The 18,518-nt window shown below is 39.4% G+C and overlaps 1 protein-coding gene across 1 annotated transcript; it reads left to right on the forward strand.

Annotated features, from left to right (window-relative positions):
* Positions 1–14,820: 14,820 nt before the first annotated feature.
* On the forward strand, positions 14,821–18,398 carry MYCTH_2301027 (uncharacterized protein). Its single transcript, XM_003661481.1, has 3 exons — positions 14,821–15,262; positions 15,322–15,917; positions 15,972–18,398. Exons 1-3 carry the CDS (start codon positions 14,918–14,920, stop codon positions 18,253–18,255), a joined length of 3,225 nt encoding a protein of 1,074 aa, XP_003661529.1. The 5' UTR covers positions 14,821–14,917; the 3' UTR covers positions 18,256–18,398.
* The last annotated feature ends 120 nt before the right edge of the window (positions 18,399–18,518 follow it).

The raw sequence follows: 18,518 nt of genomic DNA on the forward strand, positions 1-18,518 counted from the left end.
TAATAGCATAGGTTAAGGAAGTCGTATAGAACTATAACATTTGCAATCGAAGCAAAATGGTATAATATAAGCCGTATAGGCTACTTTAGCCATTACTAATAGCTAATAAACTATAGAGCTTAGTTATAATGGACTTTATTACAAAGCTACTAGAATCTAAGGACATGGCTATAAGAGTAATCTACGATAGTATTCTTACTATAGTAGATCGCTTAATTAAATAGGTATACTTCTTTCCTTATAAGGAGTCCTAGATAGCTAAATAGCTAGTAGATATAATCTATCGGCAAGTTATATTAGTATATGCTTAGCTATAAGAATAGATTACTGATGGAGACACTAAGTTCGTATTAAAGTTCTAATAAGCGTTAATATAACAATTAGGCATTAATAGTAAGCTATTAATAGTATACTACCCGTAGACTAATAGATAAACGGAGCGACTAAACTAAGTTATTAAGTAATACCTCTACTCTTATATTAACTACTAATAAGACGACTAGGTCATGCTATTACTAATAGTATAACTCGCTTATAACACGATGCTAACGGAAACGATTAAAGTTATATTGTTCTTCGTAAACTACGGATATAAAGTAAACCTTAGGTAAGGATTAGAGGTCATAGTGCCAAGAGTAATAGTCAAAGCGGAACAAATGTATATACTATATAAGAAGCTTAAAAAGGAACTCAAGTTTATTAAGACTAGAATAAAGAACTACTATAACAAACATAGGCTTAAGGGACCTTGCCTAGAGAGGGGAGACAAAGTCTACCTAATTATATGAAACTTATAAACTAAACGACTAAGTACGAAGCTAGACTTTAAAAAGGTCAGACCCTTCGTTATTAAAGAACAAATTTCGATATCTAACTACCGACTATCGTTACTATCATCTATACAACTACAGATAGATATTTTTTTATATTTTACTTCTCGAACTAGTACTAAAGAACGCTAAGGTTGCTATATATATTGAAGTAAAGGATAAAGAGGAAGAATAGAACGTCGAAGAAATTCTAGATTTATATATTATTAATAGAGAACTATAATACCTAGTTAAATAGCTTAATTTTAGATTAGAAGATAACTTATAGGAACTCGTTAAGAACCTAAATTACCTTAAGAAACTAGAGCAGTTCTACTAGCGGAATCCTAACTAGCTATAAGAACCGGCTCTAAAGCCTATTCCCCGATAGAAAAAGAGGGGAACCCGCTAGAATTAGGACTAGGATCTAACCTGATCGACTCCTAATTAAGCACGTCAAAAGCACCTAATACCTGAGCCTAACCTGCAAGGGTCTACGTCTCTAATATTGGTAGAGGAGTATCTGGTTCTTCTTCTTTCTCTAGACGAGCTACGCCACGACAAAAAACTTTAATACTACAATTATATAGGGATTGCTATAAATGACGTAATCGACTTAAACGGCTTAGTATCTAAGCAAGTAACGCCTTGGTCTTAGTAATCTCCCTCGAAACCTTCTCCTGCTCCGACAAATTTAAAAGGACTAAGATAGTTAGTAACCTAAGACTACAAAGGAAAATAATAAGGAACCTATAGGCATCTGTAACGTTTAGACTACTATATTTCTTACCTGTGCGAATATAGTTTTGATACTTGTTTAAACCCTCTATTATTATATAATGCTTTTACGGCTTTATATTCTAATAATGCTTATAAGGTATAGCGACTTTATAACTCTCTTACTTAATCTTAATTATAATAGTATATCGTTCGCGTTTAAGATCGCGACGATTCCTAGGAATACGATTAGCTATAGTAAAAGGAAGTTAGTAAAAGAAGGATGTTACCTACTAAGGAAAAGGGGGTATTAGTAGTACTTAAAATAAATCATAAGAAGCTTTTAGGTCGAAAGCCCCGAAGAGGGAGTATCATGTCACGAGCTAACTATATACCACGACCCGGTAAGGTATAGCAGGCTAAATAAGCCACTAATCAAGAAGGGCACGAAGCAAGGCTAATATAGGATCGCTAGGAAGCGTAGGCTACTACAGGCAAATAATTGCCAAAAGGGAAAGATAGCAGAGGATAGCTAGCTACTAAAGGCGATCTAAGGACAGGATAGAAGGGGACTATAAGCGATCGATAAAAGTATATATACATGTAAATAGTCACTCGTTATAGTAGACTCTAGGAGTTTACTAGTGATAGTAACCTATAATTATAGTACTTATACCAAGCATTGCTAATTACTATAAGAGACAACTCTAGTGTTGTTATGAACCCTTTGGCTTTACCGAATTCCTTAGATGACCTGCCTACTTGTCTTGCTTAATCTACCTTCGTCTGAACCCTTTTAGAAGAAGTCTGAGTTAGGTTCGTTATAACTCTCCTATACCTAGGGAGCTAAAGGACTCTTCTTAATAGTCTAGCTTACCTATAGTTTAACTTCTCTTCCTTTCGGATCTAACTTATAGTATACTAACCTAGCGTTAACTCCCTTATATAGATACTCCTATATAAAGTTATAGAAGTCCTCCTACTCTATGTCATTAACCTATAAGTTACCTTTCTTATAAACCTAAAGACTAGTCTAGAGAGTAGGGAGAAATCTGTTCTATATCTTCTAGATAGCTAACGACTAATAGACCGCTTTCTTCTTCTTTGGCACTTGGGTAAGCAGGACGTCAACGTACTCTAGGTAGTCATAGATAGACTTAGCCGAATCTATATACTAGGAATCTAGAAGACGCTCTAGCTCTCGAGTAGAGGTCTCCTAGCGAGAGTCGTTCTACTTCTAGCGTTCCTTAATAGCAGCTTCGAAAGTAGCCTAGTCCTTCTTCCTTGACTCCGGCCACTAGTCTAGGATTTCCCAAAGGTCATCTATATACTACTACTCGAAGTAAGAGATCTTGTCGCTATTATCTCTACTAAAGATCTTATAAGCCTTTTCGAAACGCTTAAGGTATTTAGTAGCGTTATGACTAGAGAAGAGACTAGGTAATCCCTTGTCTATCGGCAAAGGGAATATAACCTGAATAACTTTAGTAAGCTTGTCTGCTATAATATTCGCTTAAGTACGACACTTGACCTCCAAGTCTGAAGTGAGGTTTCCAAACTCTAGCGATTAAGGCGATTCTAATAGTATCCTTCCTGACAAGGTTTTGGTATACCTAGACGTAAGAGGCGTTAAGAGTAGCGATTCCGATTAAGGTATTTACTAAACCGACAAGAAAAGTAGTGCCTAAGGTTACTATCCTTAATCACGCCTTCCTATTTAGGTAACTTCCTTAAGGACGATTCTTCTATCTAAGTAGTTAATCTAGGAAGCCTTCTTCTTTTCCTTTAAGTCTTTCTATAACTAGTAAGATCAAATATAAACTTAGTCTACCGCTTTTACTCCTTTAAAGTATACCTAGTAAAGCTATTTTTAAACCTTCTAATAAGGGATACCCTATAATAATAACACCCTAACCCCTAAAGTTAGAACTCCTAAAATAATAAGATAAATCTATATTAGACAGCCAAAAAGTAATAATATATAAATAGATATACCTTTACTAGTAAGCGCTAATACTAAGGTAACTAGGGCTAGGATAGCTATAAAGCTCTCCTCTAGCGCCTATATAACTTTAAAATCTCGTTTCTAAATCCTAAATAGTTCTAACGTCACTAATCCACATTTCGGAGTTTCTATCCCTTTAAATAGATGTCAAACTCCTTTAAACTTATCATTCCACGATTTCTACCATCTCCACTAATGGTATCGTTACGTTAAGGCAAGAGTAGTTCTATAACGAACCTAACTTAGACTTCTTCTAAAAGGGTTCAGACAAAGGTAGATTAAGCGGGACAAGCAGGCAGGTCGTCTAAGGGATTCGGTAAAGCCAAAGGGTTTATAACAACACTAGAGTTGTCTCTCATAGTAATTAGCAATACTTAGTATAAGTACTATAATTGTAGGTTACTATTACTAGTAAACTCTTAGAGTCCACTATAACAAGTGACTATCTATATATATATATAATCCTAGGATTACTAGCAGTCGTAGTGATCCTTTATACTAGCTTACCTAGCTTATGTCATAAGCTAGTGATCCTCTACTAGGATCATTTCTTACTAAGTGTAATCCTATCCTAATTAGTCTATCATTCCTTTGGCTTAATTAGCCTGTTTGTGCTAGTAGCTTAGGCGGCATCTATATATATATTTCCGTGATATAATACCCTCCCTCTAAGGCTTTCAACCTAAAAGCCCTCTTTAGGTCGTTTCAAATAGCGCTAACATTCTTTTCTATATATACCTTGTAATTTTTCCCTTTTTCTATACTACCAGTAGTTAACAAGATAGTAGATCGTATCTCTAAACGCCGATCTTCGAAATCCCAATAGTATACCACGCTTGCTTCTTTTATTAATTCTTCTAGCGTAGACATCATACCGTGTTCATAGTATTTTAAGCGGAACTTGGCTTGTCGTATAGCATTAGGCTCTTCTCGCTATAGCGAGTATATACGTTAGGGTCGTTCTTACGATGGTTCCGACATAGCATCTGCTTGTTCGTAACCTAGTTTGTTGCCTTAATGTTTATAGCTAACCTTTTATAGTAACAAAGATTATATCTAAACAAAAACGTATAGAATAAGAAAAGGCCGATACTAAAGAGGCCCTTTTTATTCTTTAGACTTAACTTTAGACGGCTGTCGGCCGATTAGCTCGTCTTCGTTACTAGAAACGTTTCTTAAAGGAGCAGGGTTCTAAGCTATTTTGTCAAGGTATATAGTCTCTAGAGAAAATAGAAGCGGAAGAACAGAGGGTACGGGATTCCGAGGTACACGTTATTAATGACGTACGGTCCTAGGGTACTAACGTCCCGTTTAACTAGTCTTCTTTAGGCCTAGATTTATTAGAGGCCGACTTAGCCGTTTTATCTAAGCTAGTACCTACGGTCGATCTAGATTCTACTAATAGAACTATTCTAGTTTCTTAGGGTAGTTCAAGTTCTTAACTAGTTCCTATAAGTTATCCTCTAATCTAAAATCAAGCTATTTAACTAGATACTATAGTTCTCTGTTAATAATACGTAAATCTAGAATTTCTTCGACGTCCTATTCTTCCTCTTTGTCCTCTACTTCAATATATATAGTAACCTTAGCGTTCTTTGGTGCTAGTTTGAGAAGTAAAATATAAAAAACATCTATCTATAGTCGTATAGATAACGATAACGATAGTCGGTAGTTAGATGTCGAAATTTGTTCTTTAATAACAAAGGGTCTAACCTTCTTAAAGTCTAGCTTCGTACTTAGTCATTTAGTTCGTAAGTTTCGTATAATTAGGTAGACTTTATCTCTCCTCTCTAGGCAAGGTCCCTCGAGCCTATGTTTATTATAGTAGTTCTTTATTTTGATCTTAACAAACTCGAGTTTCTTTTTAAGCTTTTTATATAGTACATACATTTGTTCTGCTTTGACTACTGCTCTTGGCACTATAACCTCTAGTCCTTGCCTAAGGTCTGCTTTATATCCGTAGTTTGCGAAGAACGGTATAACTTTAGTCGTTTCCGTTAGTATCGTATTATAAGCGAGTTATACTATTAGTAATAGTATAACCTAGTCGTCTTACTAGTAGTTAATATAAGAATGGAGATACTACTCGATAACTTAGTTTAGTTGCTCCATTTGTCTGTTAGTCTGCGGGTAATATACTATTAATAGCTTGCTATTAATGCCTAATCGTTATATTAACGCTTACTAGAACTTTGATACGAACTTAGTATCTCTATTAGTAATCTATTCTTACGGCTAAGTATATACTAATATAACTTGCTAATAGATTACGTCTACTAACTGTTTAGCTATCTAGGACTCCTTATAGGGAAAGAAGTATACCTATTTAGTTAGGCGATCTACTATAGTAAGAATACTATTATAAATTACTCCTATAGCCGTATCCTTAGATTCTAGTAACTTCGTAATGAAGTCTATTATAACTAAACTCTATAGTTTGTCAGCTATTAGTAGTAGCTAAAGTAGCCTATATAGCTTATATCGTGCCGTTTTACTTTAATTACAAATGTCATAGTTCTATATAACTTCCTTAACTCGTACCGTTAACTATAGAAAGTCGTAGTATTTCCTAACTTATATAATAGTCTTCGTAACTCCTTTATATTCTCTAAGTTTTAACTCGTAGAGTTTTCGAATCATTCGTAGCTATTAATCCCTATCGTAGATATATGCTTTGCCTCGGTACTAGAGTTTCCTATCTCTTTCTTCTACTCCGTTAGGTACTACTAGTCCAGGTGCTACTTGATACTATATCTCGTTAATTCTTTCTTCTCGAAAGATTATATAATATTCTAGGAACGAGTTAAGTAAATTATTTTCTACGGGTATCTACGTTTCATAATATAGCGTTCTGTCTATTCGTTCCTTAAACAATAGTAATATTATTTCTGTTCGTCCTTCTATATAATCCGTTCGTTGGCTTAAGATGTCCGCTTATATGTTCTCTTTACTCTTCTTGTAGCGGATCTTAAAGTTAAATTTTATAAGGAATTCTACCTATTGTATTTGTCGTCCGTTAAGCTTTTTCGTCGTCGTAAAGTATCGTAAATTCTTATAATCTGTATATACTTATACTAGTTTAATTGTACCGCTAAGGTATAATCGCTATTCTTTAAAAGCTTCAATAATTGTAAGTAGTTCCTTATTATAGATTAGATAATTAAGACATAGTCTATCGAGCTTCTTTAAAAAGAAGGCTATAGGATATAGCTTTCCTTGTTTATCTCGTTATCCTAATTGTCCTCCAATAGCGTAATTTAAAGCGTCTGTTTCTACCTCGAATAGCTTCTTAGGATTTGGTAATACTAGTATTAGATCTTTAGTAATAGTATCGCGGATCTATATAAATACTTGCTTATGCTATTCTTTCCATTAGAATTTAGCGTTCTTCCTAGTAAGTTCATATAAAGGTCGTACAATCGCTCCGAAATTTCTAATAAATATCCGGTAGAAGTTTGCAAATCCGATAAAGCTTTATATTTCTGTGACTAACGTTAGTTATAGCCAATTCTTAATAGCTTTAACCTTTGAAGGTTCTATCCGGATTTGTCCTAGGGATATTTCGTATCCTAAAAATATTATTTTCCTAACGTAGAATTCGCTCTTTTCCTTGTTAACTAATAATTTATATATATATAGCGCGTCTAATACTACTTTTATATACTTCTAGTGTTTATTTATTATCTTAGAGAAGATAAGTATATTGTCAAGATAATATATTGTAAATTTGTCAAGAAAGGGTTAGATAGCTTAATTAATTAGGGCTTAGAACGTTGCTAGCATGTTTATAAGTCCGAATAGCATGACAAGGTACTTATAGTAGCTATAGGGTATCCTAAAGGCCGTTTTCTACTTATCGCCTTCTTTAATCTATATATAGTTATAGGCCGATAGCAAGTTAAGACGTATAAAATATTAGGCTCCTACTAACTAATCTTAGAGCTATAAGATTAGTAGTAATAGGTATCGGTTTTTTATAGTCTGTTCGTTAAGTTACTAATAGTCGATATATAACTATAGCTTTCTATCTTTCTTAGGTATAAACAGGATTAGGTAGCCTACTAGCGATATTAATAGGCAGATATATCCTCTTCAAAGGTTCTCTTCTAAATATTGCTTAAGTTCTTCATTCTATATCTAGCTTATATAATAGATCTTAAAGAACTTTAGTTATATTCCTTCCTTAAGCTTGATCTTATAATCCTATAGGCCGTATTCTAGTAATCCTTTTAGATACTTTAGTTCGAATGCTAGGTGTTCTTCGTATTCTTTCGGTACTTCCCTAGTCTTGTCTTGTCTCTCGGTTTTCTAATAGTATGCGAACTTGGTTCCGTCCATAGCGATGCTAGCGATTTCTCCTATCTTAACCTATTACTCTAATTACAGTACTTCGTATTCGTTAATGGAGAGAATAGCTATCGGCGGTTCGGCTCGTTCCTCCTATTATAATATCGATATCGTTATACTGCCTCTTCTAGAGTCTGTAATAGTCTATCTACTACTATCTATCTCTTATAATAGATCTATAGGATATACCTTTCCCTAAGCATTGTCTGCTTACGATCCTTATATACTCCCTATCCTACTAGTCGAATATGACTCTATTCGAGGTTATAGGTAGCTACTATTCTTTTAACTAATGTCCGGGTCGTAATTTTCATACTATAGTAACCCTAATATTATATCTTTATCATTACCTATATCTATAATATTAAATATAACTATTATAGTCTTCCCTACTATAGTAATATCGATTAGTTTAGTCTCCCTTCATACCTATTACGTTAGAAATAGCCCTTTAACTATACTATACTTCTGCTTTATTCTCTAGGGTATCCGTAGCTAATTTATAAGTATCGGCGAAATCAGGTTTATCTCTACTTTACTATCCACTAGTACGAGCATTTCGTGCTATTTCTATTATGCTATTATCTATAGTCACTTGTCTTACTACCGTCGTCTAAAGATTACGACAATTTTCTATATTTCTGCTAGGAGGTCTCGATATAGTAGTCTCTTATGCTAGTTCCTCCTATACTATGCTACTACTCGCCGCTATACAGGCGTTAATGGTTTCTAGGCCCCTCGAAGGGCCCTAACCCGTTTCCTAGGTCAGTGCTAACCTCTTTAGTTATTCGGCTAATAGCGGCTTTATCGATCGTGCTCATTTCTATAAGCCATTAAGTGCTTATGGCTTCCTACTATTAAGTCCGTTCTATTTTTTGTCGTATATACTATAGCTTTATCTAAAGCTCCCGAATTCGCGATTTCTTTTCATCCGCGTAATAGAGGTAGTCGTTACTCTAGCACGAGTCCTATATATCTTGTCCTATTCTATAGTACCTAGGCTAGGCTCGTTTTAGAACTATCGTAATGCTTTTTAGATCGTGGGCTTCGATCTTCTAAAGCAATTCGGCCGCTTTATTTCTTATATTATAGACCTATTCTATAGGGTAGAGGCTTCTATCCTTATTTCCTCATTAGGTCGGCTAGTAATTATTTTCGAATTTATTATAGAAGTAATATTAGCATTTATATACTATATATTAGAACTAGGGCACTTATATATATACCTTGTATCAAGGGTATAATCACGTAATGTTACCTAGGAGGTATTAGAATTTTTTTCTAAATCCTTCCTACTATATATAGACTATAGGTACTCTAATGCTAAAGTAGGAGTATTTCTTCTAGTAGCTTCCCTATATATACTCGTCTTTTCCACGGTTTGCGCGTATAAACTAGTATTCTAGGTTCCATATATCGTTACTAAGTTACTAGTCATTAAGGTACTCGGCATAGCTATTAGGCCTATTATATATTATAGGCTATCCTCCTTTAATAGTTTCTACAATACGTCAGAGTTCCTTTATTTCGTCCCTCATCTTATTGCTCTACTAGGCAAGTCAAGTCAAGCGTCTATCCTATTTATACAGTTCCGTGTTAAGTCAGAAAACTTTATTACAATACTATTTGATTCGTTTCTAGAGGAATAAAACATTAGGTCTAGGTCTTTCGATTCCTTAGGTATCGGTTGTCTACGATCTATCCTGCCTCTATATAACTATAAAACCCTATTGCCTTAAGGCTAGGAGAATCGAAATTAGTGGTATATATTCTCCTACTGTGTCCTATTTAGCAAGACCTATCTCTAGGTCTATAGTGATCAGTTCGAAGTATAGTGCTTGTTCGTCTTTACCGTTACTATCGTATCCGAGACTATCTATGTCACTACCCCTGTCTTCGTAGCTTATAGCCATTACTTCGATAATATCTTTAGTAGTTTCGTTAATAACTGTAATTTCCTTTCTAGGGACTATCTTCTACTCTTTCTTTAGGCTTCGACATTCTTACTTATAGTGCCCTTTCTTTCTATAATTATAGTAGGTAATATTAGACTTATCTTTAATTATCTTCTTCTAGTCTTACTTCTATACTATATCTATATCTATAGCTCTAGGGTATATCCTATATAAGGTACTAATATATACTTGCTTTTTCTTATCATTAGCCTTAACTATAGTTCTATTTATTTGACCTCGTTTCTACTATTCTCGTATATAAAGTCGATTATTAATTCTAATAGCCTATATAATATATTCATCTAGAGTCTTAGGCCAATTATACTTATATAGCTTATCTTTAACCTTTTCCTTTAAGCTATTATAGAATAGTTATATTAATGCCTTATTATTAAGCTAAGACTTAAGTATATCCTATCTAAACTATATAGCATAGGAGGCTACTAACTTAGTCTATCGGAGATTAGCAAGTCTTTCTTATATATAAATCTTCTTATCTTTATCGCTAAAAACCTTCTAAAGCTCTTCTTCAAAACGGTCATAGGATCGAAAGACTACCTACGTAAACACGTCTTAGTCATCTTCGTCTTCCTTAGTAAGGTAGTCATTCTATATAGGCTCGAACTATCTAAGTACCTTACCCTCTAGTCTTATAGCTATATAAAGAACTTTAGCTTTATTGTCTAGAAACTTATTATCATTAAGCTAGAAGTAAGATTAAAGGTTTATTAGGAATCCTATAACATCTTCCTTAGTTCCTCCGTATTTACTAGGTAGTTCGATCTTAATATAGCTCGCTTTAACGCCCTCGAGTGCTTTAATTTTAGTATAGGCCTTGTTAACTAGTTTCTATAAGTGTTTTTTGCCGTTCTCGAGTTCCTTGATTCGAGCTTAAGCAGCCTTATCTCTCTAGTCTAACTCCTAGATTCGCTAATAGAGTTGACTAAGCTAGGCAAGCAACTATTCGGCTATAACGTTAGTAGCTATATCGATATCGAGGTCGAAGTCACCTCCGTTCTAAACTATAATAGAACAAAGAGAGTGATAGCAATATATAACAAACCTAACTTAGACTTCTTCTAAAAGGGTTTAGACGAAGGTAGATTAAGCAGGACAAGTAAGCAGGTCGTCTAAGGGATTTGGTGAAGTTAAAGGGTTTATAATAATACTAGAGTTATCTCTTATAGTAATTAGCAATGCTTAGTATAAGTATTATAATTGTAGGTTACTATTACTAGTGAACTCTTAGAGTCTACTGTAACGAGTGACTATCTATATATATATATAATCTTAGGATTACTAGCAGTTGTGGTGATCCTCTATATTAGCTTACCTAGCTTATATTGTAAGCTAGTAATCCTTTGTTAGGATCATTTCTTGCTAAGTGTAATCCTATCCTAATTAGTCTATCATTCCTTCGGCTTGATTAGCCTGTTTGTACTAGTGGCTTAGGTGGCATCTATATGTATATTTCCATGATAGGTTCCCTAGCCTACCGCTAGATATATCGATCTCTTAGTACCTATATTTGCTCTTCTTACTTTCCTAACAGTTTTGCTATACATGCTTCCGCATATATATCCTTGCTCCTCTATCGCGAACGTTACTATCTTGCTACGCTTGAAGTCCGGTAGTCTAATTTAGACTTAGAGCTAAGCTCTTCCCCGATTAAGCCCCTAAAAATATAAGCTAGTGCCAACCCTCTAGGGCACCACTTAGCACCTCTAGAACCAAACCTCCGTCTAGTCAGATAGGGAGGAGCTTCGGCTCAAAAAGTCTAGGGCGTCCGAGTATTCGCGGTCACAGCAGGCAAGTCCGACCATCTAGGCGGCAACGACAGTAGGGACGAAGGCAGCAACAGTGATATCCCTCTGGACAGACGTAGAAGAGTCCTCTTACGTGGAAAAAGATATCCCTAACTTACAAAAGAAGGAAGAACTACATCCTGCTACTCCAATCCATCAGAGTAAACGAGTGTTGAAAGCTATCTGTTGTCCTTGTCTATCTCTCTGGCGCCCCTGGATAGGCAATCCCTATTTATGCCTATTGTATATAGCAAAGCTCTACGGAACCGGAAAAACAAAACTGTACCTTATATCCCTCTGGTCATATTAAGAACTTCTAGCCCTAGTTTACTATAGTCTGTTAAAGTAGTCTTATAATTGTCTCCTTAGTTAAATCTAATAGTAAGAGGGGTATATACCCTTTAGTTAGGGTATCTCTAGCTAGTATTAGTATCGCTATTAGTAATCCTTCTATTAGATAAGCTATCGGCTAAAAGGTTTAAAAAGACCCTTATTAAGATTCTTCCCTTTCTAGAAGCTCCCTTAGTATATTAGTTATAATTATAATTTAGGTAATTTTAATAGGTCTACTTAGTACTTAATTACCCTATTAACTTGGATCTATTAGGTTTAGCATAGGCCTTAGTATCTTTAGTAGCTCTAGTAGACTAATAGGTAAAGTTATCCTTTATAGGGCCATTTCTAATAATATAATAAATTATTAAACTAGGCCATTAGGACTTAGCGTTTTCAGGGTCTTTAAAGGTCCCCTAAGTTAGGATTCCTCCTAAACTCGTACTTCTAGTGTAGTTCTTACTTCTAGTAGTAATAGTAAAATAAACGCCTAGTCTAAAAGCTAGGAAAGGCGCTTAATAAAGCGGTTTATAAGTCCCTTTAGTATATACTTATTAAGATTCTACAACTCTAGGTAATCTTCATCAATCAGGTAGTCGTTAAAGTCTTATATATAAGCTAAGTACTAGTTAGCCTCCTTAAGGGATACTACTAGCTCAAGGATTCGAAGTTCCATTAGAGTAAGCCTCTAAACCTAACGCTAGTAGGCGTTTCTGACGATAAAGCGGTAGGTCTAACGTGCTTGTTGCAGTTCGGGCTCGTTTATCGGATCTTGACAGAGTTATTATTACCGTCGTATCTAACCGTTTAGGTGTCTACTTGAGCAGAGGGATATAGTCGCTTGCCTAGGTAAATGGTCTCCTACGGCGTTCGAACGCTTGTAATTGGCAACGAGATCGCAGATTCGAACCGGTAGTAGGTACCACTTGCTATAGCTCGGTGGCTGTAATCGGTATAGCTCTAGAAGGCTGTAAATAGGTACGATACTATAGCGGTATTTGCGCTATGGGTGGCACTCCTGGACTAACTGTTATAGTCTATAGAAGTAGGTGATAAAAGCGTTGATTATTCTAAGTGCTAGAGGCATTTAGAGAAGCTGTCTAAATATATGTTAACCCTAGCTTGTTATCCCTATTAGTAGGTTAGTTAGATCTAACCTATAGATAGCTAAATACTGTAATAAGTATTATCTAGTATAAGCGTTAGATATCTTATAATAATTCCCAATAATAAGTAATGGATATATATAAAAAAAGGTATTAACTATATTTAAAAGTGATATCTTAAGCTTTTTAGTTTACTAATATGAGAACACTTTTAGGATATTATATTAATAGTTAATAAGGGTTAGCTAATATATAAATATCTAAATAACTTTGCTAAGGATAAGAGAGCCTATCTAGTTATACTATCTACTAAGAAAATATAAGGCTAACTTGTTAAGCTAATAGGAGAAGTTATAATAAGTATAACTATCTAGTAAATTTAACGGTTTTAAGAGATCTAAGCTTAGAAGAGTGCTAAGGTAATTCGAGATACTAGCTAAAAAGCTACCTATATTACCATTAAGTAGATTAAATAAAAGTATAAAGAGGAATATAAAGTCTAAAAAAGGTACCTAGAAAATAAGATTCCTAGTATTAATAAGTATTACCTTTATATAGCAACCTTTACCAAATTCTTAGAAAAGACTAACAAGAACGACTATCTTCCTCTTAACGATAAGGACCTTCTTTAGGTTCTACTAAAAGAGCGTTAGCTACTAGTATTTTTCGACTTTAGAAATAGAAAAGAAGTCCTAATCCCCTAGTTAGCTAAGAAGCTATTATTAGAAGTCAAACTCCTATCCCCTAAATGTCCTAGGATATAGATTAATAGTATAACTATAATATTAATTAATAATAGTAATGATAATAGATTTAACTTTATAGATAATAAAGATAGGTAAGAAGAGGATGTCAAGTTACTATCTTTATCTAAGGGTAAGAAGGAGTCCCTATATATAGCTATTATTAAAGATATTAAGAGGTTTAAAAAGCGATATACCTATAAGTCTATAGTAATAACGCTAGGGATAGAAGATAATAGCTATTACTAGGAGGTTAAAAGAGAAGGTACTACTATAATTAGGAGTATTAAGAGTAATAGGGATAGGGAGTATAATATAAAGAGAGAGGGAGATAAAGGCAAGTTATATAACCTATTATTTGACTAGTTATAACTAGGTAAAATTAAATTTTACTATATTTTTAAGCTTTTTAGAGCCTAGTTTATAATTAAACTATTTATAGCTATTTAAGGCTATTATTATAAGGGTAATTAAACTTAAATTAAACTTGATAATACCTTTTATAAAGACACGAATGTATAGGAAATTTGGTGGCGATGTGTCTAGCTATATTGGCATGTCCGGGGGTTTTGGCCCCACCTGTCGGGAGACAGGTGGTAGTCCTGAACTAATTAGTCAGCAACTAACCACCGGGTATTCTACTTGCAGCAAAAAGGACCGCGCTCTCTACACTGGTTTATACACCCAAAAATGCACAGATCTTTTTGCCTCTCAAATCTCGCGAGCTAGATGGATCTGCCTACCCACAGTACACGTGTGTTTCGTAATGACTCTTTCCACAAACCAGTGTCCACCCTCACGTGCTCACGTGTAGGCACGCGCCAATTGTTTGCTCAAGCGCGGCGCGACTTGCTCATGCCTGCCGCGTGCTGTAGTCAATCAACTCCACAGCCTGGAAGGTGAGTTCGGCCTTGGAGCCTGAGCTGGCACCTTCTCATTCCTGAATGCCACGCCTCCCGCTCCTCCCGCCACAACCGCTGCCTTCGGTCACTTTAAGAAGAGTAACAAAATCGGCTCCGCAGCACTGCTGGAATCTTCCCGATGCTCGGCTCGTCCAGTCTTGACGCGGCGGCGCGCGCAAACACGAAGACCAAGCCATGCCCTTCCCTTTCAGCTACGTCTGCGACTTGCTGCAACGCCTTGATGACAACCGACTCGCCCGCTCCGGGGTGAAAAGCAACACAGCCATCATCGAGGAGTGGTTCAGAGGACATCACGGGCTCCTCTACCGCGACGACCATTGTAGCGCTCCTCTTCTCTCCGCCCTATTGCCCGAGAAGAGGACCGATCGGGTCTACTTCATCCGGGAAAAGAAGCTTCAAGCTATCATTGGCCGTGCCCTGGGCCTCGGCAGGTCTCGCATCGCCGAGCTGTCAAGGTGGACCACCCCCGAAGCAAGCGCCGACTTGGCGGATTGTGTCGAGAGCATTCTCAAGCAGACGGTATACTCTTCGCTCTGCCCACCACATCTTTCAACTCGGTAAATCTGACATTTGGACAGCCGAACACCGTATCACCCGCCCACAGGCCGGTCACAGTGGAGGAGATTGATGAGGCCCTCCACAGCATCGCCGCTGCCTGCCGCTTTAGCTCGCCTTCAGTGCGCAGCTCGGCTGAGAATCGCCCAGCCGATAAGGAACTCTCCCTCGGAAGCCTGTACCAGCGACTTTCCGCCCGAGACGCCAAATGGCTCACTCGGCTGATCCTGAAGAACTATGAGCCCGTCGTGCTTGACCCGCGCGTTGTCTGTGCTAGCTACCACCCCCTGCTGCCAGCTATCTTAAAGGTTCAAGATGACTTGGCTGTCGCCGGCCGTATCCTCGACACCCTGAAACGTGACCGAACTGTCACGGGAACGAGCGAGCTCGCAGACTACCTGAAGCCCACCCTGGGAGTCAAGATAGGTCGCCAGACATGGCTCAAAGGGCGCAGTATCAAGCATTGCCTGTCCCTGGTCCAAGGCAGGGTCAGTTGCGAGGAGAAGGTGGACGGAGAGTATTGTCAGATCCACATCGATCTCAGCAAAGGATATCATTGTATCCAGATCTTTTCAAAGAGCGGCAAAGATAGCACAAGGGACCGCATGGCCCTGCATGAGTATGCTCGCCCGACCCAGGTTTCTGATCATGGCTCACTGACAGGTTATGATAGTTCAATTCGAAAGTCCCTGCAGCTTGGACAACCATCATGTCCCTTGAAGCACAGCTGTATCCTGGAGGGCGAGCTTGTGGTCTACAGTGACAAGGATCAAAAGATTCTAGATTTCCACAAGATTAGAAAGCACGTCACGAGGTCTGGCTCCTTCTTGGGGACGGACAAAGACTCGCAAGCTCATCCCTGGGAACATCTCATGATAGTGTACTATGACCTGCTCATGGTGGACAATGAGTCTCTCCTGGCCGTCAAACACTCGGAAAGGTTTAGGCGCCTGGAGCGTCTCATCACCCCTGTTCCTGGTAGAGCTTCGTTAGTGAAGCGGGAACTCCTCGATTGCGACAGGCCTTCCGCCGCCTCTGACTTGCGCCGCGCTTTTGCCAAGTGCATCACAGCGCGCCGTGAAGGCCTTGTCCTCAAAGCTGATGACCCTTATTTTGATTTTGGCACCCTGCGGCGACCCTACAGTGGTTGTCCCATCAAACTAAAGAAAGAGTACATCGGCCACTTTGGGGACGTTGGCGACTTTGCCGTCGTCGGGGCGCGGTTCGATGCTGCGAAGGCGCGCACGTACAACATCCCCGGGCTCAAATGGACGCACTTTTACGTAGGCTGCCTGGAGAACAAAGACGAGGTGCAGCGGTTTGGGAAGAAACCTCATTTTGTCGTCACGAACGTCGTCGAACTGAATGCGGCACAACTCACAGACTTTGTTTCTTTCGTCAACCCGGAGGCCATCCGGCCAGAGGATAACTCGGCGATCTCTCTACGCATCGAACCCGGGCTTGATGGCGGAAAGCGCCCCTCGATGATCTTTTCCACGCCCCCGGTCTTCGATCTCCGCTGTTTCTCTTTTCACAAGGAGGGCAACACTGGTTTCTGGAGCCCAAGGTTTCCATCCGTCAGCAAGATTCATTACGACAGAACCTTCCACGACGCCATTTCATTTGCAGAGCTGCAAGAAATGGCGGCAAAGGAGAAAGAGGCTCCTCCTCCTCCGGAAGACAGCCAGGAGCTATTGGGCTGGATTGCTGCTTTGGAAAATGCCGAGCCGAGGACTTCGACTGACGGTCCAAGCCAGTCGACCACCTTTACGGGCTCAGACTCCGCGACGCAATCCCCCCGTGCGTCCAGAGTTGTCGAGGAACGGGCGTTCGCCGCTCGTATCTCGACAGCAGACCAAAGAGCCGATCCTGCAGGGCAGATCCGAGTTGCGACAGCGGGTGAGCAGTCGACTCTGCCGACATCAGCTGTCGCTCAAGGACCTGCGGCGCCAGCCTCCCCTCGATCTGACAGTCGAAACGGAGTTTCATTGGGCGCAAAGAGACGCTTCGAGTCGTCGACCCAGCATGACGATTCGGACAGGTACAAAATCCGAAAATGTTCTAGCCACCAGGGTGCCCCCGGGTCCCCTTCGCGTGACAACGGCCAAGCCGACTCCTCGGCGAGCCAGCGGGAGACTCCCGGGGCCAGCCCGGAGATCCCGTCACGCGGCGATGCTGGAGCAGTTTTGCCCGTTCTCGGACCATCGCGAAGCAGTGGGTCTCCTCCACCCACAATGAGATCGTTGGCCGCCCACTCGGTGCAGCAGGCCGATTCGGGTAGCAGACGTGATCCCGACCGGTCGCCCCTTCAAGTCTCTCCCTCGTTCCACGAAGCCCAGCCCCAATTCGTTTCTCCTTCGCTTCCCGCGAGTTCGCTAAAAAGCGGTGCTCCGAAAAGCGGAGGGGTAGGATGTCGGTCCTCTGAGCAGGCGTTCGAGGGGCCTACCCACAAAAGAAGCAACGAGACCAGTTTGGCCAAATGCCACTTCCTCGGCGACATGTGCAAGTTCCGTACATACTCCATCCTTCTCTCGCCATGCATCGCCAACTTTCCCTGGGTCACAGACGACCTGCTCTCCGGCCACGGCGTGTCTGAGTTCCTGCGTGACCCCAAAGACTGGCTTCGTTCCCAAGACGCAAGCGCCACCCCCGTCGGCACCTCGGCGTCGGCTCCCACTAAAATTAGCACGCCCAACACTCGCCGCAAGACAAAAATCGTCCTCGTCGACCGCCGGCGCAGGGAGGCTACCTTGGCGTTCCTGCAGTCCATCGAAGCGGCCCAACTGAAGCGCCGCAACGGGGAGCGCGAGTACGTGCCCGTCTACGACTGGAGGGTGCTTGAGGCCATCCGCGACGAGGAGAGAAAGTTGTACAACAACAAGTGGAAGCCTGAACGTCAGTTTGAACTGAACCATCACACAAGCATTTGGAGGCGGTTCTGGGTTGGGTTGGCTTAAGAAGGGCGCGAGGGTGTCGAGCAAATCACCCTAACCCTTGGTGGTCGTGGGTAGCTTTTAACAGTTCTAACCGACGGTTCTAGGCCAAAGGATTCGGCAAGGATCGGCTTGGCTCAGGTCCTAACGCGTGGGGGATGGGTCGGCCTTATCGACGCGAAGATAACCGCGGGGCCGCTCATCAATCTCCTTCGTGCTCTGCGGGAGAGCCCATCGATTGCCAGAGTTACGATTCTAGGAGCATAAGGCAGACAGTAGGCATGGTT

The sequence above is a fragment of the Thermothelomyces thermophilus genome, chromosome 2 (genome assembly GCF_000226095.1).
Source record: "Thermothelomyces thermophilus ATCC 42464 chromosome 2, complete sequence".
In the NCBI taxonomy this organism is placed as follows: Eukaryota; Fungi; Ascomycota; class Sordariomycetes; order Sordariales; family Chaetomiaceae; genus Thermothelomyces; species Thermothelomyces thermophilus.

Excerpts from the sequence above, each read along its gene's own strand:
- MYCTH_2301027 (XM_003661481.1), top strand. The coding sequence starts at position 14,918 with ATGCCCTTCCCTTTCAGCTACGTCTGCGACTTGCTGCAACGCCTTGAT. Across the intron at positions 15,263-15,321 it reads AGAGCATTCTCAAGCAGACG|CCGAACACCGTATCACCCGC; the intron begins GTATACTCTTCG and ends ACATTTGGACAG. Across the intron at positions 15,918-15,971 it reads GACCGCATGGCCCTGCATGA|TTCAATTCGAAAGTCCCTGC; the intron begins GTATGCTCGCCC and ends AGGTTATGATAG.